Source organism: Lynx rufus, unplaced genomic scaffold (assembly GCF_022079265.1).
Source record: "Lynx rufus isolate CCGP_SWC_20201006 ecotype Redwood Valley unplaced genomic scaffold, mLynRuf1.p SCAF_3, whole genome shotgun sequence".
Taxonomy (NCBI): domain Eukaryota; kingdom Metazoa; phylum Chordata; class Mammalia; order Carnivora; family Felidae; genus Lynx; species Lynx rufus.
The window spans coordinates 133,480,711-133,507,412 of record NW_025814845.1 but is presented as its reverse complement, the minus strand read 5'-3'; the positions used below and the strand labels follow the sequence as shown (position 1 = coordinate 133,507,412).

Here is a 26,702-nt window from a genome sequence, read left to right as displayed (position 1 = left end):
AGAGAACAAGCTTGAGCAGATGAGGGTCAGAGAGAGAGGGAGATCCATAATCCGAAGCAGGCTCTAGGCTCTGAGCTGGCAGCACAGAGCCCAACGAGGGGCTCGAACCCACAAACTGTGAGATCATGACCTCAGCCAAAGTTGGCCGCTTAACCAACTAAGCCACCCAGGCACCCCAGACATTACTAGAATTTGACAAAGAAATAAAATACCGAGCATACTTTAGAATCATTTCTTTATTTACAATTGAGTTTGCTTATAGTTCTGAGTTTTGAGTAAATTTGGATGAATTGAGAACAAATGGAGAATTCTTTTTCTATTTTACTTGTATGTATTTAGACGATCAGGCTGCCCTAGCTTCTTTCTCAATAGAATGCACAGCTAGGTTTGTCATTCTTATCAGATATTCTACTATTAATATCTTGTTCTCCCACATACTTTGGTGATAATACATTCTCTGGTTTTTAATTTCTTAGACATAGTTTTTAAGCTATGCTATAGATATATCATATTAACATGTATCCCTCTAGACTCTAATCTCACAGTCTGGTATTTTCCAGAATGTAAGAAAGCTTAGATCATATGGCATCTTGCCTGTGAAATTGTTAGAGATCTCCAAAGTTGGATCTCCCAATTTTTTTCACAGTGTCTTAAATCCACCTCTACATTATACATATACTATAACAATCTGTCTCTTTTAGCAAACAGTGAACTCCTGTAAAACAGTAACTCTATTTTTCATCCTCATACTAATGTCTGCTGACTAAAGACCATTTTTTCCAGTAGATGTTACACTACTAATGAAAGTATGTCAGCAAATGTTATCACTTTATTATATTTGAGTGTTTTATTAAATATAAAAGTAAATCAAATGATTAGAGTTCTTATCCAGCATGTCTCAAAAATCTGAATACAGAGGAATTATTTTCTTAGATAAAATTCCAATTTAATAGTGTAATAAATAATTGTGTTCTAAATGCCTCATTTTAAGCTTAAAAGATTCATTATTTTTTAAGTAACTGAGTACACAGCCTCCTTCCAACAGCTTGGTCCAATGATCACTTCTAGGGGAATATTCAAAGAGCAACTGAATCTGTTGGCTACAGATTCAGCAACAATTCACATCACTAATAATAAAACCAAAGTTGTTAGCTTTGGCAGATGTTCCCAAACATCTAGATAGAGTAATAGAGAAATGTTTTTTTCTGACCTAAGGGGCAAGTTTTATGGCCTGCAATAGAAGCACGCACAACTCTGATAGTTTGGCCTGGAGGCACATTCTTTAGCCTCTCAGCCAGTTTCTTCCTCTGTGAAATGGGATTGAAACACCAGCCTTGGGGCGCCTGGGTGGCGCAGTCGGTTAAGCGTCCGACTTCAACCAGGTCACGATCTCGCGGTCCGTGAGTTCGAGCCCCGCGTCAGGCTCTGGGCTGATGGCTCAGAGCCTGGAGCCTGTTTCCCATTCTGTGTCTCCCTCTCTCTCTGCCCCTCCCCCGTTCATGCTTTGTCTCTCTCTGTCCCAAAAATAAATAAACGTTGAAAAAAAAATTTAAAAAAAAAAAAAAAGAAACACCAGCCTCACTCACAGTTTTTTCTAGCCAAGGTTGTCTGTTTATCGATGATGCTTTGTAGTACAGATTTCTGGGGCTCTCAACAGAGTTCCAGAATCTAAATAGATCCACTGTTGCAAATTGAGAAAAGTCATAACCCCTTCTAAAACATTCCTCTTTAACAAGGTGAGACATTCTTTCTGTGGGCAAAAATACAAACTCATTTCTTTGCTGCCCACTGGTCTGGTACCCAGGGCACTTAAATTACTCTTCAATCAACAGCACAGAAACTTTTCATTTCACATTGTCAGCAGTGATCTCAATGATGTAGCTACAATGCAGAGACTATTAAAAGCTTAGCTGATAACAAGTGAAAGGCAGCAGGAACTGCATAAGGAGCATTATAACCATGAAGTCCTATGACCTCACTAAATATATCCATCCTTCAAATTTGAGTTCTAGAAATCTGTACACCTGGATAGACAGCACTATTTTGGCCACCTGTAAAAATGACTTAACAACATGTTCATTTGCATTTTTGTTTGAGGGTCAATAAAAGAAAAGACCTGGGGGAGTAGTACATTCTGTGCTTTTGGTATTATCGGGAACACGATCCATCATGCTATTTATGTTCTTCTTATAAATTAGGGGAGAACCTAGAAATGGCAGACCCATTAATAACTATTTCATTTAAGTTTGAAAGGTCCTGAATAGGAGGGGAGGCGGGTTTGAGAGACATCATTTGAAAGATAGGAGGGAGAATAGACAAATTATGACAATGAACATTACTGAGTACCTACTGTGTGCCAGATGCCTTTAAGTATTTCTAGCCTATGGTATCTTTAAACAGAACAGGGAAGGGGTGCCTGGGTAGCTCAGTCAGTTAAGTGTCTGTTTCTTGATTTCAGCTCAGGTCTTAATCTCACGATTGGTGAGTTGGAGCCCTGCATCGGGCTCTGTACTAATAGTGTGGAGCCTGCTTGGGATCCTCTCTCCCTCTCTCTCTGCCCCTCCCACCCACCTCCCATTACAAAGGATGTAATTTGAGTGTGGGAATTTATAGCTGAGAGCTCAGGTTTGAACACAGCAACTTTGGTGGGACAGGATATAGGAAAGAGGACTCAAAAACTTCCATGTGCCAGTGGTGCCTGGGTGGCTCAGTCAGTTAAGCACCTGACCCTTGATTTCAGCTTAGGTCATGGTCTCACGGTTTGTGAGTTTGAGCCCAGAGTGGGGCTCTGCACTTACAGTGTGGAGCCTACTTGGGATTCTACCTCTCTCTCTCTCTCTCAAAATAAATAAATAAACTTAAAAAAGAAACAAAAAACTTTCCATGTACCAACTCATCTTTTTAAACTTCAAACTGTCACCACCAGTTAATCAGTACTTATTCTGAGTGGTTGGCATTGACATTAGGATACAGAAGATAACTTATAAGATATGTAAAAGCATCTGGCACACTGTACGTATTCCGTAATGTTACTTTTACTTTTAATTCCCACAAATCATTCTGCCAAAGGAACTGGATCTCACCGTGGAGAAAAATTCTTTTTCCAAAGACATTTATAGGTCTAGAGGAATTCTATATTGTACTTATCATTTTCAGTAAATTTAAGGACATTAAAAATAATACTAAGATTATTCAGAATAAATGTCAATATTAAGCATTTAAGACATTAATAAACCCAAATTATTTCATTAGAGATACAATGCCATTGATTATAAATGTCTCAGCAATGCCATCAGTGACCTCCATGTCACTAAATTCAGTGGATGTTTATCAATCCCTTTTTTACTTAACCTCCCAGCTTTACCAGTCAACCTGCTTTCCACTCTCTCCTTGAAACACTCTTTCCTTGGATTCCATGATACAACATTCTCTTGCTGGTTTGTCTTCTTACTTTTCCTTTTTGCCTCCATTACAGACATCTCTTTCTCTCTTTGGCCTTTAAATCCTGCAGTTCCTCAAGGCTCTGTCCTAGGACCTCTTCTTTTTTTTTTTTTTTTTTTTTTAATTTTTTTTTTTTAACGTTTATTTATTTTTGGGACAGAGAGAGACAGAGCATGAACGGGGGAGGGGCAGAGAGAGAAGGAGACACAGAATCGGAAACAGGCTCCAGGCTCTGAGCCATCAGCCCAGAGCCTGATGCGGGGCTCGAACTCACAGACCGCGAGATCGTGACCTGGCTGAAGTCGGACGCTTAACCGACTGCGCCACCCAGGCGCCCCATAGGACCTCTTCTTTACTCATTCCCTACCCTCTTCCCCCAGCAATCACACCTGTCCTCGTGAAATTATCTGTATACTAATGTTACCTAAATTTCTATCTCTTAGACTTCTATTATATATCCAATTAACTATTCAACATCTCTACTTGAATGTCTCAGAGGCACCTGAGACTCAACGAGTCCAAATCCAAACTTATCGTGTTCCACTCAAATTATCGTCTTCTTCCAGTGTCCCCATCCCAGTAAATAGCCTTACCATCCATCTACTTGTGTATCCCAGAAAGCCAGATGTCATCCTCCATCCATTCTTCTAGGTCACGTCCCATATCCACTCTATTATTTGGAACTGTTGATTTTATACATACTCCCCATGTGCCTTTCTCATCCATCAATTTTCATCCATCTTTACTATCATCACTTCAGTATAAACTACTAACTGCCTCACTGCCCTCCTTACATCCATTATGACTCCCTTTGGTTTTATTCTCCATTTTAGAGCCAAAATAATCTTTTAAAATGCAAATATTTTAACATTAACCTATGAAAAATACTACACTGGCTTGCTTAGCATGTCATAAAAGTCTCTGTCAATCAATAGAAAGTAACACACCCTTTCTCTATAAACTCTTCTACTTAGTATAACCCTTGTCAGAGCCATCAGGATTTGTTACTTGCATATCTACTATTAGTTTCTTTTGCCTTCAATCTCTGCCTCAAATTAGGGAAATTCATGGAGATCCAGTAGATTGGCACCAAGTCTCCAACCTCCATGCAAAGTGATTAGGAGGAAATTTTATTACTGCTCTCATTTTCTATGGAAAAATGTTTCTTCTCGCTTCACATTCTATAGATATAGAATATCTCTCAGAAGGCAGAGAAGCCTAATCCGTGTTAGGATGCCAGATCAAAGCTAAGTTATGTAAGGATAAAACAAGTCCAATGTTAATGCCATGAGGAGCTCAAGGATCATTTACATATCATGGTATTTCTTACACAATATCTAAGTCTTATATATTTAAAGATAGATCATCAGGTTCTATCTTTCTAGCACATAGGAAAGTGGTTTTGGAATCATATCAAGCAACTTTCTTAATCTCTTCAGCACTTATCTGTCTGATAAATAAAATAGGATAGTAAGACTACTACCTCTGACACAGAGTTATTTTGAGGATTAACTAACATAAAGCATGTAAAGCACTTCGCAGAGAGCCTGGCACATAGCAATGATCAATAGGGCCTAGTTATTATTATTTGTGTTTGTGATAGTCATAATAAAATCCATTTTAAGGATGTACTTTTAGATTAAGCTAATTTTTTTTCCCTTGGAGGAAAGGAATATTAAAGATTTTTTAAAAGTTTACTTATTTGAGAGAGAGCGAGAGAGAGCGAGTGCAACAGCAGGAGAAGGGCAGAGAGATGTAGACAGAATCCCACTGATGGCGCAGAGCACGGTCGGTGCGGGGTTCGAACTCATGAACCACAAGATCATGACTTGAGCCTAAAATGGACACTTAACCGACTGAGTCACCCAGGAGCTCCACGAATATTAAGGATTTGAACAATGGTTTTGTTAAATCATTGTATCATTAATTTTGTTCTATTAGATAAATACACATCTCACAACTGAAAACAGTTAAAATTAATCTTATTATTACTCCTCAGAAAAAGAATACGTGCAAACTCTAAATTAATATTCAATATCCTTTTTTGATCACATCACTTCCAGCTCCTAGATGATTCTTATCATTTTAAGAGTTCTCAGGTGCAAAGTCCACTGCACTATTTCCATCTGTGGGATGTTTTCTGCTGGTGGCAGAGACTCTACTGTCCCCTGGTGGCATCTGCTGTCTTCCTTGGGTTCAGTTTCCAGCTCAGAAAAATTACAATTATTCTTACTCATAAATTTTAGCAGGCAGAGCTTTGAGAGTTGCTTTTCCATTCTGATCTGTCAGGGTAGAGATTCTCGGTTAGGACTCTCTCCTACATGTTAGTATCTCATCAACACCAATGCCTCCTTTAGAAGCAGAATCATTTAGTCTCCTTAAGGAGTTGCAGATTAGCCTCTTGGAGTTCAGTTTTGCTGTCAGAGCCTGACTCTCAACAGACAGGATCCTGAAACTTTCTTCCCAGACTCTGGTGTCCTTTCTGACATCTTACCTTTGATAAAGGGGTTGGGTGTTATTTCAAACTTGTCTGGCTCCTAGTTGGGATCTCAATGATCCACAGTCTATGCCCATATAAAGGTATGAACTCAGATGTGTGAAACAAAAGTTTTCTTTCTATTACTCACTTTAAGTTCAATTTTGAATGGTCTATTCCAAAGGGTTGATAATGCCATAATCTTTGCCAATTTCTGGTATCTTACTTTCTCCTCTTGGGATTGGATCTAAACTTGATAATGTCTAGTGTTGCAGCCAGTTTTGGGGCAATCCATATTCTCTCTGGGGCTTGCTGCCTTCCTGAGGCTGTATTCAGGAATCCAGGCACATATTTGCTCTGCTCTCAGATCTCATAAACCCATCTATGGAGGTTTGCTGGATTTCCCAGGGATGTGACTGGGGAAGATGGTTCAGAGACTTCTCGTCTCTGAGACAATGGAAATCTGCACCACCATTGCCTCTCCTCTTACTCTCCTCTCTACCATCCGACCCCCCCAGTCTCCAGGATAGGGGATGAGTTTGTTTATTTGAGTTTTACTACTTCTATTATTTTTTTTGCAAGTGGAAAGCCATGCTCTTACAAAAGATGTTTTGTCCAAATCTCTTGCTATGCCAGGAGTCTTTTTTGTTCCTGTAAAGCCAAAACTTTTAGAACTCCAAAGCCAGGAAAACTGGTTTACCCTCTGTTTTCTTTGCTGTCACATATTTCTCCTACAGCAACGAGTACAGAGCCTAGCTGTTTGTTTGGGTGGAGTAAGGGGCAAAGAGATTGGAAAGGAGAATACTGCATGGGGGGTATGATCTATAAATATTATCCTACCACACTTATGAGGAACAGACAGAAATAATAATAGAGCTCTTAGACAAATACTCATCCCTCTATTCAGATGAAATTATGTTCTTAGTCCTAAGAAATAGTGCATGCCGCTTGCTCTTTGTTTCTGCACACAGGCAAGACTTCAGAACTCTGAAGCCCTGTTTTAGTTAAGCGGACAATGGGACAGGTTGTCTTCTAGAAGGATTTATCTTTTCACTAGAGATCAGTACTGGAGTGGTTTTGAAAGGTATGATTCTGTTACCCAAGTTTGTTCTAGGAATGTGACAGTTTATATAAAGCTGCTACTTTACTGTGAAAAATCTAGACACAGTGAGAGTAACATTTAGTCTTTTACACTCAGAAACTTGTAGAACAGAAAGAATCACATTATATTTTCTGAGAATGCAGAGGTATCCTCAAAGCACCTTTGCAGTTTGAACTTTCATTCTGAAGTATGCTATTATTTTAATAAGGTATTAGCTATTTATAATTAATAATTGCTTATGCCTGTTGAGTACTATGTTTCTGATACTAAAACATCTAAATAATTCTTCACCTAATCCTCATAAAAACCTTAAGAAAGGGCACCTGGATGGCTGACGGTAGAGCATGCGACACTTGATCTTGGGGCTGCCAAGTTCAAGCCCCACGCTGGGTGTAGAGCTTAAAAACAAAACAAAACAAAACAAAAAAACAACTTAAGAGATACCTATCGTTATCCTAATTTACCAATGAGGGAACTGAAGCACACAGAGGTTAAGTAACTTGTCCAAAGTCACAAGTTAATTAGTGATTGAATTTGAACCCCGAAGCCTGATGGCACAGAAGTGCTTAACTATCCTAAGTAGTTAATCACAATGATATTCATAATGATAATAATGGTTAGGAGGTTATGGCGTAAAAGTGACAATTCTCAGAATAATAAGCTAAAGGCTACCTTTAAGCTAGAGGAGTAGAAAACTTTTAATGTGAATTTATGTTTTGATATTTGTGAGACAAACTGTAAATTGCCATTTGCAGCCTGGAAATGAGAATGGATTAGAGAACAATTTATTTTGATTCATATTCATCAAAGGACTCATGAGTTGTGTGCTGAGCTTACTTGATCCTCAGGGAACCACAAAGAATCAACACCATGGAATTCAAGGATGTCAACTGGTAAGGAATTAAGATTTTACATTAGTTTTAATGTGCTGGAATTTGAAAGGGTCAGCAGGAAGCACTGATAATCTTCTCAAAGCATACGCAAAGACATATGGAAATAAAATTTCTTGTTAGCATTCTGTATAACTCATTCATTCATTCAAAACAATTTATTGAGCACCTACTACCTGCTGGACACTGTTAGAAGTGCTCTGGATAAAGCAATGAACAAAACTAAATTCTTGTCCTAGCAGAGTAATTCTAATGGGAGAGGATAGATGGAATAATGAACAACTGGAATATCACAAAGTGCTAAAGAACATACCAGTTCTCTCCAAAATTAGGCTTGATCAGAGGTGCGTCTATGTTCCTATGACTAGGTAAAATCTTTACACAAATTCCCATAAGGGGAAACTGGACTATAACACAGTTTTATCAGGGAACGAAACTGCTCTTTTCTGGACGTTCAGCTTCACAGTCATCAGTAAAAATGTTAACATTAAGAGTAACTTCTAACAATAAGGCAGTAATAACATGGCCACTATTGATTAGCTACCACCAGGCTGTGTTAGGCATTGTGCTAAGCAATTTACGTTTCAATCCTCAAAACGACCCCCCAAGGTGAGCATTTTGTCCCATTTTCCAGACAAGCAAAATGAGTTTCAGAGAAGCAGTCACTCATCCGTTAGCGGCAGACCTGAGGCTGGGATGGAGAGGACGGTCTCCAAAGCTCTTTTACACTACCGTGGTAGGAAAAGCGATGAAACATGTGCGAAAACAGTAAAAACGATCGGGGCTGCAAATTCAGTACGCGAAAAGCAAGAAAGCACAGGGCAGAGAACTACAGAGAACGCGCACGAGCTCCAGCGCGCGGAAACGACGCCGGGAGGAGGCGCCGGAAGTCAGGGCGCGGCTTCCCGACCTCACGCCGGAAGTAGCTCGTCAGCGCCGCCGACAGATCGTCGCGGAGAAAGTAGCTTTGGGGTCGAAGGTGCTGGGCGTCTACGAGATTGTCTGAGTTCGCTCCCAAGCGCATCTGCAATTCAGTAATGTCTCACCCGTCCCCCCAGACTAAGCCCTCCAACCCCAGTAACCCCCGAGTCTTCTTTGACGTGGACATCGGAGGGGAGCGAGGTGAGCAGAGTCTGATACTTGGGGAGTGGCCCCGAGGAAGCTGGACTTACCAGGATTTGGGCGACTCCGAGGGTGGCGTGCGGTTCGGGCCAGGGGCTGCACTATGATGCGAAGGGGATGGCTCCCCAGACTGGACTGTTGGAACAAATACTGATTTCCAAGGCTGGGTGGAGCCCGCGTCCTTGTACCAATACCATCGGTCGCGCGGAAGTTTCTGGAAATTTCTGGTTTGGGGATTGTGGCGGCCTTTAGTTTGTCTCTCCTGATTTGGTTGTACTTCCTCGCCACCTTGCATCAAGCAGGCATGAAATAAGGTTGTTTTATGTACGTAGTGGGACATTCGGAAAACTGTGATAGGCGTTTGTTGAGTTCCGGTCACGCCATGTCTTTTGCCACGCGAGGTATATATCAGCCGCTGCCATGTGGTTTATAAATAGAGCGACTTTTGTTTGTTGGTTTTTCTTATTACCTATTTTTAACTTAGAGGTACCGTCAGGTTGGTGAATATTTTCTGTTTTGGCATTGGGAAAAAGGAGCTCAATGTAGCAATGTGGTTGCCTAGGCTACGTCAGCAGCTCGGAAGCTCCTAGGGTCTTGTGAATTAGCGTATCGATTTGTAACTGAATTGCTCTTGCAGAACGGGTTAGGTTTGTGGGGCTAGGCTGTGTTAACGCAAATACTAACGGACACATCAGGATTTAGGGACCCCGTGGATGATAATGGACGCACATGTACATTTAGTTTGTTTTGAAATTAGCGCGAGGTTTATTTTACCTGCCTTAGGAGTTGTCTAAAATGGGAACAACTTCACATTTTTGCTTGAGCGGCTGCATTAGGCAGATTCCATAGAACACAGAGGCTACAGTTATACTTAAAACTCAGCCAACCTGACCACTCAAAGGATATTTAATTTTCTCCTATTGGTTACTTGGTGGTTATAATTTCTGACTACAAGTTAGAAGAAATTACTCAGAATTTAAAACCATTTGCACTTCATAGTGTCCCTTATATGGTGTTAATCTTCTGGCTACTGTATTTATGATCTTTTGTTAAGATGTAGAAAAGTAATTGCTTCAGATTCTTTAAGATACATGACACTTAACATTAGACTAAATTTGAATGTTAGAAAAATGACCAAAAAAGAGAACTTGGTATTTCAGTCACTAGAATTTTACCAGCTCCCCTTTTATCATTTGCATATTTGGTTGTTTGTATACTGACATGATTTCATTTTTTATTTTAGTTGGTCGAATTGTCTTAGAATTGTTTGCAGATATTGTACCGAAAACTGCAGAAAATTTTCGTGCATTGTGTACAGGAGAAAAAGGCATTGGACCCACCACTGGGAAACCTCTCCATTTCAAAGGATGTCCTTTCCATCGAAGTATGTGTAAAAATTTGAATCTGATTCTTTTTTTTTTAACGCTTATTTTTGAGAGAGAGAGTGAGTGTGTGTGTGCGCGCGCGCGTGCACATGGGGAAAGAGCAGAGAGAGGGAGACAGAAAATCTCAAGCAGGCTGTCAGCACAAAGCCTGATGTGCGACTCGAACTCCCAAACAGTGGGATGGTTCCTGACCTGAGCCGAAACCAAGAGTTGGACGCTTAACCAACTGGACTACCCAGGTGCCCCTTGAATCTGATTCTTGTAAATAATTCTGTAGGCATTAGGGAAGAAAATATCAAGTGATAAAGAGTGAAAGTTAAAAATTACTGCTGGTTTCAGGAGGATGCTTTGACATCTGAGGCAGTAGCTCAATTTCATAAAGGTTGAGCTGTGAAAAGTGGAATTCTGAGAGGGTGCTAAGGTTTACTTAGAAATGGAATGCCTTAGCTTCACCAGACATCTGGCTCTTCACACACAAAGGGTGTGCTATGATAAAGAACAGACTTTATTTTTATTTTTTATTTCTTAAAGTTCACTTATTTATTTTGAGAGATAGAGAGTACATGTGTGTGTGCAGCACAAGCGGGGGAGGGGCATAGAGAGAGAGAGACGGAGAGTCCCAGAATCCCAAACAGGCTCTGTGCCTACAGCTACACTCACAAACTGAGATCACGACCTAAGCTAGATCAAGAGTTGGATGTTTGACCGATGGAGTCATCCACACGCCCCAAGAAGCAGACTTTAGCTTGACTGATGACAAAAAAATTATACCTAGTACTGGACAGGATTGCCTGGAAAGGCTGTAGCTGATTGAAAGATTCAGTGTCTTGGTATTATTTTAATTAAAAGATGACACTTCACAATGCCTGTCACCCTTTGTTTAGTGATTATTTGATGGTTCCCTAGTAGGCTCTAGGTTCCATGAATTCAGGAACTAAATGTTTTCATCGTTTTGTTTTCAGCATACAGTATAGTTATTAAATAGGCACTCAGTAAATATTTGCTTGATGAATAAATAAGTTAAAGCATAATCATGAGTAGTATTTTTAAAAGAAACTTAAGAAAAAATGTTGATTATAAAATATTTAAATGTTTTACATTTATGTTTAATAAAATACTAAAATATACTAATAGAAGGTAGTATTCAGAAGAGAGTTGATGTAGGAGGCCTGAGACTGCTTTCCTTAGAAAGGTTTGCTTGCAGGATGGCCATTAGCTGGAGTTTAGGAACTTGGCACTTGAACGATTCCCTGAATCATAATGATGGTTTACTGTGCCTAGATTGTTTGTACACACACTTTGATTTATGCTGAACATCTCATTTCCTTTTGAGCGTCTGAAATTTTGGTACATGGCTAGGTAGAGAGTAACTGCATGATCAGCCCTGATGAAAACCCTGAGTCTGTAATGGGCAACAACATTGTGCACATGTTGCTGCATTTTTTTTTTTTTTTGCTGGGGGAAGAATGTGCTATATGACCTCTCATAGAAGCGAGAGAGTGTAAGGAAGCACATGGATTCCTCCAGACTCTGTTTATTATCTTTTTCTTTTATCATCTAGTTGTGTATCTTTATTACATTATTGTAATGCAACCAAATGCTGAGGCCCATGAATCCTAGAAAATGTCTGAACATGGAGGTGGTCTTGGGAACCTTTGACACCAAGTGCTAATACTTGCTTAAGTACTTCCATTATCGTATAACAAATCTCAGAATAATTGATCTTATTTAGTAGACTTTAATGAGTAACGTGCCTAGCCATGTGCATGGTGAAAAGCAGTTGCTGTACTTAAGAAATTGTTTCCTAGAAGAGACAGATCATTACAATATGTGTTGTAAAGGTAGAATCAAGATGCTGTGGGAGGAAAATTGATGAGATCCAACTTGGGGATCTCAGTGACAGTTTCACAAGGAGGTGCCGTTTGAACTAATTCTTTGAGTATTAGTGAGTGAGCAGGCAGTAAAAGTAGTTTGGACTCAGACTATGAAAAGTCTTTTAAGAGTTTGGAGTTGTGGGGATGGGTGGGGAAAGACAGGAGAGTGCTAAGACTAGAGTCATGTTTTAGGAAGTTCATCTTTCTTATTACATGTTCATTAGTTAACATTACTATAGTCCTCCATATTTTAGTTTCTAATAGCTGTTTTCCTTTTTTGTAGTTATTAAGAAATTTATGATTCAGGGTGGAGACTTCTCAAATCAAAATGGGACAGGCGGAGAAAGTATTTATGGTGAAAAATTTGAAGATGAAAATTTCTATTATAAGGTAAAGTGGACAAAAGGGAATGTTTATTGCTAATAGTCTGGGATACTTGTTGGACTAAGAACCAATAAATGTTTCAACGTGTGCTTAGATTCTCCTTTTCTTGTAAAAGGTATCATATTTGTAAATATATATTTAATATATATTTACTATTTTTAATATAGAAAAATTTGATCCACTAATTTTATTTGGCAAAAATACAATGGTTATGCCTGTGAGATCCAGGTTTACATACTTCAGTAAAGCCAATGAGTTTTTAAGAGTGGCCACCATATGGCAGAATTGTTTCCAGGAAAAATGTTCTCATTATCAGAAGGATGGTAACTTGTGCATCTTTATGCTTGAATTTGAAGAGCAACAAAACCATCGCTAATATCCAGGATGTCAGGGGATTTGCAAAGTAACGGATATGGTTAATGTCCAAGCTCCTAAAGGACATTAGTGGTGCCTGTGCCTTATCTTCATTTTCCCAAGATGTAATTGGGGTATATTGCATCATTCAAGTTGTAAGAAGGGACACGTAAGTACAAAAGTAAAGTAATATCTTTGGAAATGAGGAATATGAGCAAGGTAATTAGGATAATTTGAAAAGAAATTGTCATCAGTCTTTTAAACAGTATTCATTGGCTGCAATTGTATGTATTTAGTACTGTCACTGGCACCAGAGGGTTTATAAAAATGAATGGCTTTGATGATAATTTAAGATCTTACCAGGAAGACAAGATTAAAACACATGGGACAACTGGAGAATAAATAATATGCAAATTAATGCTAAATTGATTGAGACTTTATATATTCTAGGAGACAGGTATGATTTATATATTCTAAATTATTAGGGGAGACATTGAAGAGGAATGGGTACTTAAACTGGGCCTTGCAGGGTGGCCAAGACTTGGTTAGACAGGAACTAAAACATAGATGCCAGTTTGAAGGATATGAGTGAGGAAAGACAAAGGCAATAGAAAGCTAAGAAAATAAAGTTAATATTCTATTTGATATTGTGGGAAAAGCACCAAACTTTGGGAATGGAAAAAAGAGAAGCTACCTGAAGAATGAAAACTAAGATTATGTGATCACTTTGATCAAAAGAAAGGGGGCCTATTGAAATGATGGTTTGTGCCTTCTACAAACTTGGTAGCCTTGAAAGCTGAAGTTTTTGGGTTGCAGGGGTAAAAGGCATTTTTGGTGGGAAGACTAACAGGACAGTGCATGACCCGACAAAAATTTAGAAAGTCTAGGGGCGCCTGGGTGGCGCAGTCGGTTAAGCGTCCGACTTCAGCCAGGTCACGATCTCGCGGTCCGTGAGTTCGAGCCCCGCGTCGGGCTCTGGGCTGATGGCTCAGAGCCTGGAGCCTGTTTCTGATTCTGTGTCTCCCTCTCTCTCTGCCCCTCCCCCGTTCATGCTCTGTCTCTCTCTGTCCCAAAAATAAATAAACGTTGAAAAAAAAAAAAAATTTAGAAAGTCTAAGGATAAAGTGGAAAGATGAAGACATTGGGTTTCATAGAATCTTTGAATAGGTTGATGCCAAGTAGAAATTTGATTTTGAGATGTATGCAGCAGTTTGTTTAGGTCATTCTCTGGAATGGTTCTCTGAAGATTCACCTGGAGTGAAAGCCATAATGTTTGTATTTTTTTTTTTTTAAGTTTTATTTATGTATTTATTTTGAGAGCATGCGTGTGTGTGCGCGCACACGTGCGCGTGCATGGGGTCAGGGCAGAGAGAGGGGAGAGAATCTCAAGCAGACTCCACACTGCCAGCACAGAGCTGACCTGGGGCTAGATCCCACAAACTGTAAGATCATGATGTGAGCCAAAATCAAGAGTTGGATGCTTAACCACCTGAGCCACCCTGGTGCCCCTGTTTGGATTCTTCTGAGATTAGGAAAGTACCTAACGAATGTCCTGTCTAAATTGAATGTCCCATCACTGTTCCCAGTTTATTGATGTGTAAAGGAGGAATCAAAGTGTAGGCTCATAAAAATGGGAAGACTGTTTCCTGTTCTCAGACTGTTCCCTGTTCTCAGAAGAGAGAGCATTCCTTATGAAAAGAGGGCAGAGTACAATCATTAGATTTCCATAATGCAGCATCTTCATCTTAAGTTGAGATACAAATATGTTCTCAAAATGGCCTGTTTAGAAACCTGCCCCCCCCCATTGTTTTCATTATTTTATTTGGTTTCATAAACTTTATTAAGGTCTAAAAAGTGATTAAGTGCCCCATGTTTGTGGATTAAAGGTTGCAATTTATACAAAATAAAATTACATTGTTTGCTCTGAATAACATTAAAGCCTGCCCTAGTTTTATGTGAATGGTCAGTGAAAGAATAATTCAGACTAGGACCACTAACCTTGGTTTTCTTTTAATGATTTTTATTTCTACAGCATGACCAGGAAGGTTTATTGAGCATGGCAAACGCAGGCTGCAATACAAATGGTTCTCAGTTCTTTATCACAACAGTTCCGACTCCTCATTTGGATGGGAAACATGTGGTATTTGGTCAAGTAATTAAAGGAATGGGTGTGGCAAGGATACTGGAAAATGTAGAAGTGAAAGGTGAAAAACCTGCCAAAGTAAGTAAAAAGTTATAGTGAGATATACTTGTTATCTTAATTACTGCCTTAACCATAAGTAAAAGGATCAGGTGATTATTAGTTGGGAGAATGTTGGGATGACTTTTGGTATTGAAGCTTGGACTGCCACTTTTTTTTAAAACTTTTCTACAGTGGGAAAGATGAGATTAGGGTAGCTTTTAGGAGATTTTTATTATTTCAACTTCAATTTTGGTGATTTTTTTGTAGGTTTCTTAACTCTTTTCTATACCTGCAAAACCTTGAATCAGTATGTACAGTAGTACATAGTAGGAAGAGGACAGGAAACCAAGAATCCTGTCTAGACTCTGCCATTTAACTGGTGGTTTGGCCTTGATCTTGTTATTTAAGTTTTCTTGGCATGTTTCCTCATCCTGTATAAATTACTTGAGGGTTTAGACTAGATTATGTAACTCTGTAAAGAACCTCGTATTTTACATGTGTTTGAATCACAGTGGCCAGAATACTACCTAACCTAGTTGGCAGGGTTGTGTGTGGGAACTGGAAACTGAAATACTTAGAGGAAATAGACTGTTTCTCATTGTATGACAGAAACAGTAGTAAACTTGAAAGGACATGCCTCACCGAAAGAAAATTATATAGAAAATGATAACATTTTCAACTATTCTCTGTACACTGAGCCGCTAAATAGCAGTAAAACACTTTCATAAAATAGTGACATTGTATTGTATAGTGGAATGTATATAAAGGGCATTATTGTAATTAGAGCAGATAGATGAGACTTCTGTCAATCTGTCATTTTAGAAGTGACATGGACAGTGTTGCACATAACTTATACCTGTATAGCTTTTAAACCTAGATCTCTTGTTTTTAATCTCATTAATATGGTAGTGCACCTCTACAATTTAGGATTATTTTTACAGTTGTGCGTTATTGCAGAATGCGGAGAATTGAAGGAAGGGGATGATTGGGGCATATTCCCAAAAGATGGCTCTGGTGACAGTCATCCAGATTTCCCTGAGGATGCAGATATAGATTTAAAAGATGTGAGTACTTTCAGATTAGTCAAACTTTATTAAAAATAGTACTAAAATTTTGAGCTTTGTATCAGTCTGTCTTAATGATAGAACCTAGCATTTAGCTACATTAATTACTAAAATGCAACATATTTGTATTTTTTTATACAGGTAGATAAAATTTTACTAATAACAGAAGACTTAAAAAATATTGGAAATACTTTTTTCAAATCCCAGAATTGGGAGATGGCCATTAAAAAATATACAAAAGTTTTAAGGTAATAAAATATTTTTAGTAAGTTAATTTTAATAACTTGTAACTTGAATTATAAACTGAAATTCAGAGTTGTTTATTGTCTTTTGGGCAAAATTACTTTGTAGAGTAATAACCAGGTGTGTTGAAATAGTTGCATTTCTTTTGTTTCCTCTAACTTCTTATTTTGAAAATTTCAAAATACAGGAAAATTGAAAGAATAGTATATGAATACTCACGTACCTTTACCTGTTTTCACTAATTTTTAACTTTTGCTACATTTGTTTTTGTAGAATCATTTTGAAAGGAAGTTACAGATACCATGACATTTACCCCTTCAATGGCTTAGCAGATATTTCCTAAGAATCAAAAACATGCTTCCACATAACCTTCTGGACCACTGAAAAAGACCCCCAGAATAACATTCATCCAATAATATTGTCTAATATGTAATCCATGTGATTTCCCTAATTATTTCACTTGGTTTTGTGTCTCTAGTCTCCTTTAATCTTTGGTAGTTCCTATTTTACATTAGGTTTTCTAAGTCATTTGTATTTTGTGCAGTCTTAAGTCAGTTGTTTCATGGAATACCATCTGTATTTGTTTGCTCCCTCAAGATTATTTTGAGGTTAAATATTTTGGCAAGACCACTTAAATCGGTGGTGTTGAATATTTCCTATGATACCACATCCTGAAAGCACATGTCAATTTGGCCTATTTTGAGTTTTGGCATTTGGTTAAAGTGGCATTAGCCAGATGCTTGTGTCATAAAAGTACCTTTTCCTTTTGTAAATAATAAGTACTTTGTGAAGTGATCCTGTGAGATTGTGTAAATATCCAGCTCCTAATCTTTCTTTCATCCAGTGGGTGTTAGCATCATTGAAGATCTTTGCCCGAATCAGTTATTACATTGATGGTGACAGAACTGATTTTCTAATTTATCATTCATAGCTGGCATTCTAATGTTTGAAAGAGCCTCTTCCCTCTGCCCCGCCTCCCTTTTTAGTACCAGTGTAAATCTGTGTTTTTGGTTTTTTTTTTTCTCCAGTTCAGCTTGTTACTGTACTCTCCTTTTTGATGTTCAAAGGGTTCCAATTTGTCCAGTGGAAGCCCCCTTTCCTGTATCTGTTTGACATGTTCCTATTAGTCTCTGAGCACTTGCTTGCTTTCACAGGTGTTCTATGTTCATCTTGTTTCTTGATTTGGTATTAGCAGTTTCTCCAAGGAGCCCTGGCTCTTTTTATTGGGGGATTGATTTTAGAAACCAGATTCTGAGAGCCAGGTGTGCTCATCATTTCTGGGCCTTCTTCCGTGGGCAAAGCTAAGAATTGTATTAAAATACAGTTCAAAGTCAACAGTTCAAAGTCAACAAAGTCAGCTGTATTAAAATACAGTTCAAAGTCAACTCATTCTATACCCTCTCCCACAGCGAGAACCTTGGCCCAAACATAATTACATTGGAACGTAAATAATGGAGATCGTGAGTTTTAAGAATTGGGACATGTTAGTAGTGCATGATTATCTTTAGATTTGGGGATTGTTGTTAAATTGGTTTCTTTGAACACTTTTGGGGAAAAAGTTGGAACAAATAAAAATAAATCTAAAGGAAAATAAAATTATGATCATTAAGAATATTAATATTAGTATTTGATGAGCTTTTTATATCAGAAGTGACATAATACTTTTTGACATAGTTGAAGGAGCAGGTTAAGTCGTATGTGGCGTTACATGCCAACTTTATTAATGTATTCTCCAGATACGTGGAAGGTTCAAAGGCTGTTATTGAGAAAGCAGACAGATTGAAGCTGCAACCTATAGCTTTAAGCTGCGTGCTGAATATTGGTGCTTGTAAACTGAAGATGTCAAATTGGCAGGGAGCAATTGACAGTTGTTTGGAGGTAAGTTTTTTTGACATCAGACTTTTTGAAGGGGTTGGTTTATGATTTATCAACTTGAACAAAAACAATTTTATATACATTAATATATTTTATTACATAGGACCTAATGAGACTTGATGAAAAAGTTCTTTTATCTCTAAATACTTTGGACCTTCAGTTCTTCCTGTTAATCCATTCATTTAGCTTATAACATTATGTAACTTAATACCAATGAAGTTATTTTCCTTTTCCCTTCAGAGCACAGTATCAGCTCATTTATTCATTTTAACATATTGAGCACCTATTGTGTGCTAGGTATTGGAAGACAAAGCCAGGAATGATTAAGATTATGGGTTGTGGAGCCAGTCAGACTTGGGTGTTTTTGTTAGACTTCCGTTACTAACTTTGTGTTGGGTAAGTCCTAATTTTAGAGAGTTGTAACATCTTTATTATTTATTTATTTGCTTATTTTAAAGTTTATTTACTTTTAGAGAGAGAGAGAGAGAGATGGCATGAGAAGGGAAGGGGAGGAGAGAGAGGGAGAGGCTCTCAAGCAGGCTCCGTATTGTCAGCACAGAGCCTGATGTGGGACTCAAACCCACAAACTGTGAGCTCGTGACCTGAGCTGAAGTCAGGAGTCAGACATTTGACAGACTGAGCCACCCAGATGCCCCAACATCTTTATATTAAATGAAAATAATACTTGCCTTATGGAATTGTTACAAAGATTATATAACATGTAAGAACATTTAGCACAGTATTGGGTATAGTTTAAGCACCTAACAGAGATAGGGTGGTTTTTTTTTTTTTTAGATACGAGAGAGAGAGAGAGAGAGAGGTAGAGAGAATGTCAAGCAGACTCTGTGCTGTCAGCACAGAGCCTGAACTGGGCTCCAACTCACAAATCATGAGATCATGACCTGAGCCAAAACCAAGTCAGACATTTAACCAGCCGAGGCACCCCGAGATTAGGTGTTTCAGTTAAAAGACTCATACTCTCAAGGAACTTTTTATTTGGCTGAAGAGGGAGTCCGTTTCAATTTAGGGTCATCAGGATTTACATAGGGAGAATGGATACTACTGAGACACTCAAAAGTCACCTGTCTTCATGGTGACATCCAGGGATACTGACTGATAAAGCTAGATAGGTGGCAGCATTACCTCCTTAATCGAGCAATTATGACATTCTTCCTATTGCATAGTTGAAAAATTTTCCAAACTGTATTTTAGAAAGACCCATCTCCAGTAATTTTTATGTATTTTGCACATTAAGCAATGTAATTAAATCAGCTATGCCCAGAGTAAGTAGAAATCAAATGAGATCTGGGGTGCCTGGTTAGCTCAGTTGGTAGAGCACGCGACTCTTGATCTTGAGGTTGTAAGTTTGAGTCCCATGCTGGGTGTAGAGATTACTTGAAAAAAAATTTTTTTTTTAATGAGATACTAATTTGGTAGGATAGGTAGAATAAGGGCTAGTATATTTAGAAGGGAGCATACAACAGGGAAAAATTTATCCAAGGAAAAGTTTGGTCTTCACTCTGGGTTTCTTTTCTTTCTTTCTTTTTTTTTTTTTTAAATGTTTATTTCTGAGACAGAGAGAGACAGAGCATGAGTGAGGGAGGGTCAGAGAGAGACAGAGACACAGAACCAGAAGCAGGCTCCAGGCGCTGAGCTGTCAGCACAGAGCCCGATGCGGGGCTTGAACTCACAAACCATGAGATCATGACCTGAGCCGAAGTCGGTCTCTCAACCAACTGAGCCACCCAGGCGCCCCTCTTTTTTTTTTTTTAAAGTAGTCTCCACACCCAATGCGGAGCTTGAACTCCTGACCTGGAGATTAAGAGTGGCATGGTCCACTGACTGAGCCAGCCAGGTGCCCCAACTCTGGATTTCTTTTGGACCTTTGTGAGGCAGATAATATGCCTTTTGTAGTAAAATCTTAGTATTGACCTTTAGAAGATGTGAATAAACAAAATAGGTTATTTCTAAAATGTTTGTTTCAGAGCAGAGACCTATTAAGTGTTAACTACTGCTCCTTAAACTCATAGATTGCAAGTAAAGAGTGTAACAAATTTTTATTCATGTTTTTCTCTGATAATTTAGGGTCCAATCAGGAGATAGAAACTATATAGTAATTTGAAAAGAGAAAGTTTAATATAAAAGTACATGTAAGAGGAGATTGGAATAATGAGGGATTGGCTAGTAAAGAGAATTCTGAAGAATATGGGAATAGCAGATAGATATCTATCTGCCATATATAAATACATGGAGCTGGGATGGAGCCTCAAGGAAAAGTCACCTCTTGAGGGCCCTTAGGCTGAGATCCGTACTTCATTGGAGAGAGGATAGCTGTGACTTACTGGTGGCAGAGAAGTTCAATGGGTACCATACTTGTGATTCCCTGTAGTGCTTAGGGAAGTTACCTGCAAGGGAGCTCCTATTGACCAAGTAGTGCTGTTGACCAAGTTCAGTGCAGGAGGAGCCCAAGATAAATGCACTGGAACCTGCAAGAGAAACAGCTTTTCTCATCCGTGTCCCTTTAGTGCCCTCTACTGACAAAATGTAATGTGCCAGCTGGCAGAGGGTATTTACAGGGTCCATCCAACTCCATTATCACAGAGCAGTAAAGGGTTGATTTGTAGCTGACTGGCAGTAAATTGAAATCTAGCACATATATTTAATAATATTTAGATAAAAATATTAATTTTACAATTTTTTTGTAGGCTCTTGAAATAGACCCATCAAATACGAAAGCATTGTACCGTAGAGCCCAAGGATGGCAAGGATTAAAAGAATACGATCAAGCTTTGGTAAAATTTTGTTCTAAATTTTAATTTTTTTAGACAACCACCTTCATAAATCATACATCTAATTTCTTTAAATGTTTTTTTTTCAATTAAAGGCTGATCTTAAGAAAGCTCAGGAGATAGCACCAGAAGATAAAGGTAAGTTTGTACTTTTTATAGTGAAAGTTCATTTTGTCCTGTAAGAATTCACCTTCATAAACCATTGTATTTTTTTGCCACTTAGAGACCTATTTGTTCAACGTATATTACAGAATGTCTGTTATTGGGCTAGGCATTGGCCATACTGCAGTGAACATCAAGATCCCTGCTCTCAAGGAGCTTACATTCTGGTCTCTCATCAGAATATTGATTTTCACACATCTGAATACTATTTTTCTATCATATCATTTGAGATCTGGTTCCTATTGCTGTAATTCTAGTTGAAAGCACAGCACTAAAAGATAAAGTATTTATGATGAATTTAATGTTTGGGACCATTCCTTAAGCTGAATGAGGCCATAATATAAGTATTCTAGTTACTGGATATGTTTTAGGAAAGCTATGGAAAGTTAGAGCACAAAAATTTGTTTTTCAAATAATGTCTGCTACAAATAGTGATGGTAGGCCTAGGTATTAAAATATATCTTCAGTTTCTTACTACTAAAGTAAAATAGGAAAGGCACTTCTTTCAAATTGACAATCTTCTAAAATTATGTTTCATGGTTTTTGTGTTTGTGTGATGTTTCCCCAGTAAAATATTCTGTTAATAGAGCTCAGTTACTTTATGGACAAGAAGAGTTTTATCAACGGCGGGGGGCGTTAACTGTCATACTAAAACATCAGTTTGTTGGGCATCCTCATTTTTTGGATGTTTTGAGAAATAACTCCTATTTACATATTTATTTTACAGCTATCCAGGCAGAACTGCTGAAAGTCAAACAAAAGATAAAGGCACAGAAAGATAAAGAGAAGGCAGCATATGCAAAAATGTTTGCCTAATAAGGAATTCAGTTTTACTTACATATGCATTGATTGTATAAAGGCAATAAGAAAATTTAAAGGTTTCTGTCTGTTATAGATGATCCCTGATGTGTTTCCTTTGATACTTCAGTTTCTCATTGTTTACAGTTTAGGAATACTGAAAAGGGTTCACTCTTAATAAAACGGTGTTACAAAATACAGTGAAGTTGGTTCTTTTTAATGGCTATTCTGCATTAGTTACAAAGAATAATGGTGTCCAGCCTGTTTCTAATCTCCTAAAGACACATCTGTTGGATAAACAGATTAAAGCTTAAGTTTGTATACTGTTTCCCTTGATTCTTTGATGTATTTCTTTGTGGTTGGTTTTTGCTGGCATTTTTATACTTACATATAATACAGATATACATGTTCAGGGTTGGCAGACTTTATCCAGAGGGCCAGAGAGTAAATATTTTAGGCTTTGTGGACCATTATCATCTGTCACAACTACTCAGTTCTACAGTTGTAGCCACAGACAGTATGTAAACCACTGGGCATGGCTGAGTTCCAATAAAACTTCATAAGAAAAGTGGTGGGCTGGATGCTCACCTCTGGTCTAGAATAATAATACGTTTATACTTGAAGTCTTGAATTTGACAAGTGCAATATACATTAAAGGCCAATAGTGTATTTGCTATTGGTACTGAATCTCTGAAGAATTAAAGAGGTAAGCAGATGCTACCTCATTGATAAGGTTTTATGTAAGAGGCATATTCATAATTTTTTATGGGACAATTTTAGGTATAGGTATAAAATTTTTATTTCGTTGATAATTTTATAAACATTCTGATCAGTAATACGTGGTAAGATAGTTTGACAACCTGTTGACTTCTAAATGTTTAGTTAGCTTGCCATACATTTTAAAGAAACTCTCACAATTGCCTGCAAATGAAATCAGTTGCAGTTTACATTCCATTGTAAGCAGGTCCTCCACCGCCTTCAGGTACCACCCAGTTAATATTCTGACTTGGATCTTTAATATCACATGTTTTACAATGCACACAATTCTGAGCATTTATCTGTAACCGAAATCCATCACCTTGTTCCAAAGGTACAAATTCATAAACTCCTGTAAGGAAAAATAAATAATACTATGAAGTGTGTATTTTGACTTTTAAAATTCAAACATAGAAATTGAACCCCTGCAAACAGTAGCTACAGAAACCTTAAAGGTTTGTTTTCTGAATGTTTACCCGTAGAGAATATTATGAAGATCTTGGAGTGTGCCATTGCTGTTAGTATAAATTATAGATAAAAGGGGCGCCTGGGTGGCTCAGTCGGTTAAGCGGCCGACTTCGGCTCAGGTCATGATCTCACAGCCCGTGAGTTCGAGCCCTGCGTCGGGCTCTGTGCTGACAGCTCAGAGCCTGGAGCCTGTTTCGGATTCTGTGTCTCCCTCTCTCTGACCCTCTCCCGTTCATGCTCTGTCTCTGTATGTCTCAAAAATAAATAAACGTTAAAAAAAAAAAACTAGTTGTTAATATTAAAAAAAATAAATTATAGATAAAAGTAGAAGGTACAGCAGTATTGGCTGAGTTAGTCTTACTAACAAGGGAACAACATTTAGCAGTTTTTGAGCTCCAATGTTATATGTGTGCTATAACATAGCACATAGCTACAGTTGAAAAGACAAATTACATCCAGTCCTTCCCCCTTGAAGATTTTAAAACCAGTGTGATGACAGAAATTATTTAAAAGTAAAGTCAAAAGACAGTTGGGGTGCCTGCCCTCAGAGAGCTTATATTCAAATTCTAGTCCCTCCAGAATGTACTAATTTTCATATATCTACATACTATTCTACCATATCATTTGAGACCCAATTCCTATTACAATTCTCATTGAAAGTTCACACTAAAGGATACAGTATTCATGATGAATTTAATGTCTGGGACCATTTCTTTGAGCTGAATGTGGCTATACCCTAGTATTTTAGTATATATACTCTCTGTGTATGTGTGTGTAGGAGCAGCCATGACAGAAATGATTTTAAGTCCTGTGAACATGGAAAGAGGTATTCTTTGGTGTTCCATAATCCTTACCTTGGTCTGAGAGTAGAAAGGGAAAAGTTTTTGACAACTGTCCTCTGAATTAGGCTTACCAAAAAATCCCTATTATTTCAGCACTGATAGAATAAGAACCATAAAAATGAGCTTTCTAAAGGAAGCTGTATGTAGGGGGTCATTTACAATTTCCATGCAATGAAAATGGTAGACTTCCAATGGTAATGGAAGTCTATTACCAACATGGTTAAAACAAATACTTGTGTTTTAGGAATGGATGGAAATCACATTACTGACCTGCAGGGCAAAATCGCTGTTCTGGTCCATCATATATTGACAGATTTCTGTTTACAGGAATACTGTCATCCTTTAAGGTTAAATGTGCTGGCTGGTCATGTTCATGATTAGTACCACTTAGGGCCACAGATGACAACAGGTCAAAGCTGATCTGTCCATCAGGTTTTGGATACTCAATAGGTGTGCAGTCCTTGGCTGGCTTGAGCTGATCAGAGTCAGAACCTTAAACCATTTTGAGAAAGATGTTTAATAAAAATAAAACACTAATATAAAAGTACTTTATCAAACATTTTTATGAAAACTTGAAAATACCCTACCAAAGAAATAAAACTTTAACCCTCTTATGGTAACAACACACTATTAAAAATACTGAGTTCATTATTTCTCTACTAAGACAAGTTCAAAACGTTAAATTTACTTTCTCTACTACTTAATGGATTACATTCATGAGGTTAAAAAAATTTTTTTTAAAGGTAAGCTCTACCCCCATCATGGGGCTAGAACTCATGACCCCAAGATCAAGAGTCACATGCTCTACCAAATGAGCCAACTAGGTGCCCCCCATTCATGAGCAGCTAATGATTTTAATACTCATACTCAAGTATGTTGGAATTACCTTTATGTTTTAGAGTCCATGGCTCCATTCCTCTAAATATCCAGTAGAAGATTCCAGTGTAAATCATCCCTCCATATACACCCAGTATTCCATGGCAGGATGGTCTTATATTTCTAACAGAATATAGCTCTTTCCACACCCATGATTTCTTCAAATTGTCCTCATACTCAGTTACATGGAGTCCTTTTATTAAAAACATGAAGTGTTAGTGTCAAATCACCTCAAGGAGTATAAAATACTTTATCATGAAGGTATTTTGCTGCTGAAATACTTGATGAGTGAATCTTAAGTAAATTTAAACAGGTGGTCATGTGAGACCACATCTGAAGAATCTTTCCTGTGTAAATGTTGGCATCTTCCAAAAAAGATAACCATTTGATATATGTTGTTAACAGGCAGTAAGACATTTGATTTCTTAAACTAGTAGCGCAAAAAATCCATTTCAAAATTGAATGAACCTGAAATGGTTACTTACAAAGTTCATGCTACTATAAAAGTGAGGCATTTTATAACTGATTAAATGAAACACTTCTACTTCTTACAAGTTGAATTGTGTCCCCCCCCCCCAAAAAAAAGATTATTTTGAAGTCCTAACCCCCAGGATCTCAGGATGGGTCAGAATAAGGTCACTGCAGATGTAATTAGTTGAGGTCATATTGGAATAGAGTGGGTCCTTCATCCATTGACTGGTGTCCTTATGCACATGGAAGAGAGGTGAAGATGGAGGCAGAGATCAGAGTTATTCTGCCACGAGCCAAGGAATGTCTGGAACGATCAGAAAGCTGGGAGGGGTGAGAAGACTAGAGGCAGCAGAGTAAGGTCCCATCAATGCCTAGAGAACTCAGAATAAGTTCCTGTTGTTTTAAGCAGCCCAGTTTGTGGTACTTTATTGTGGCAGCCCTAGGAAATTGTAACAATACCTAAAACTTGCTGCATGCATTTAACTGGTTCTTAACTGTCACAAACTCCATAGTGACTATACACTTCCCAGTCACAATGTTGCCTCTTCTGGCTCCATTCCCTCTCCCTCAGGCTGTCATCCTCAATCTAGTCTTTGGTGATCTACTTGCTTCAGTATCATCTATGTGCTGGTACTGTGTGTCAAGAAGGTGAAAGTATGGCTGGTGGTCCCAATAAGGAAAGATAACTTGGCAAGAAAATTAGGAAAAAAGTTCCACTGCTCAACAATTACACTCCTTACCTATTCTGTTCTCCTTGAAGTAGCTTCTTGCCTTTTCTATGTTCTATCTATCTCCTTCCTCTTCCACATCCTAGGCCTCCATTTCTACAAAGATACTTGAAGGCATAATCAGGTGTCATACTTCTACTTGGAGGAACACTTGTTATTTGGAATTCTAAGGAATAAGGTTTATTTATCAAATATCCGTTGAGTTGCTACTATATGCCAAGTATTTGGGATTCATAATGGACAAAGTCCCTGCTCTGCTGAAGCATTTTCTACAAGAGGCAGGAGATAAAGTTGATACATAAGTATCTTCCCAAAAGGGGGAGAATACTATATAAAAAACACGGGGTGTGTGTGTGTGTGTGTGTGTGTGTGTGTGTGTGGAGGGGCGGTGTTGGGAGTGCTCTGTGTGTGTTGCAAATT

At 38.2% G+C, this 26,702-nt stretch overlaps 2 protein-coding genes across 2 annotated transcripts in view; one reads left to right on the top strand and one right to left on the bottom strand.

The window, feature by feature from the left end:
- Window positions 1-8,869: 8,869 nt before the first annotated feature.
- On the top strand, window positions 8,870-22,339 carry PPID (peptidylprolyl isomerase D). Its single transcript, XM_047091026.1, has 10 exons — window positions 8,870-9,031; window positions 10,275-10,415; window positions 12,574-12,680; window positions 15,061-15,249; window positions 16,152-16,274; window positions 16,416-16,522; window positions 18,254-18,395; window positions 21,098-21,184; window positions 21,277-21,319; window positions 22,071-22,339. Exons 1-10 carry the CDS (start codon window positions 8,947-8,949, stop codon window positions 22,157-22,159), a joined length of 1,113 nt encoding a protein of 370 aa, XP_046946982.1. The 5' UTR covers window positions 8,870-8,946; the 3' UTR covers window positions 22,160-22,339.
- A 96-nt stretch (window positions 22,340-22,435) lies between these two features.
- ETFDH (electron transfer flavoprotein dehydrogenase) overlaps window positions 22,436-26,702 on the bottom strand; it is a 30,970-nt gene continuing 26,703 nt past the window's right edge. Inside the window, exons 11-13 of the mRNA XM_047091025.1 lie at window positions 25,094-25,276; window positions 24,478-24,699; window positions 22,436-23,249 (exon numbers count right to left, since the gene is read on the bottom strand). Coding sequence (XP_046946981.1) covers window positions 23,086-23,249; window positions 24,478-24,699; window positions 25,094-25,276 — 569 coding nt within the window. The 3' untranslated portion in view covers window positions 22,436-23,085. The remainder of the gene's footprint in view (window positions 23,250-24,477; window positions 24,700-25,093; window positions 25,277-26,702) is intronic.

What these genes read in the sequence shown, in the direction of transcription:
- PPID (XM_047091026.1), top strand. Translation starts at nt 8,947, where the DNA reads ATGTCTCACCCGTCCCCCCAGACTAAGCCCTCCAACCCCAGTAACCCC. An exon ending in AGGATGTCCTTTCCATCGAA is followed by an intron (nt 10,416 to 12,573) that starts GTATGTGTAAAA and finishes CCTTTTTTGTAG; the next exon opens with TTATTAAGAAATTTATGATT. An exon ending in CAGATATAGATTTAAAAGAT is followed by an intron (nt 16,275 to 16,415) that starts GTGAGTACTTTC and finishes TTTTTTATACAG; the next exon opens with GTAGATAAAATTTTACTAAT.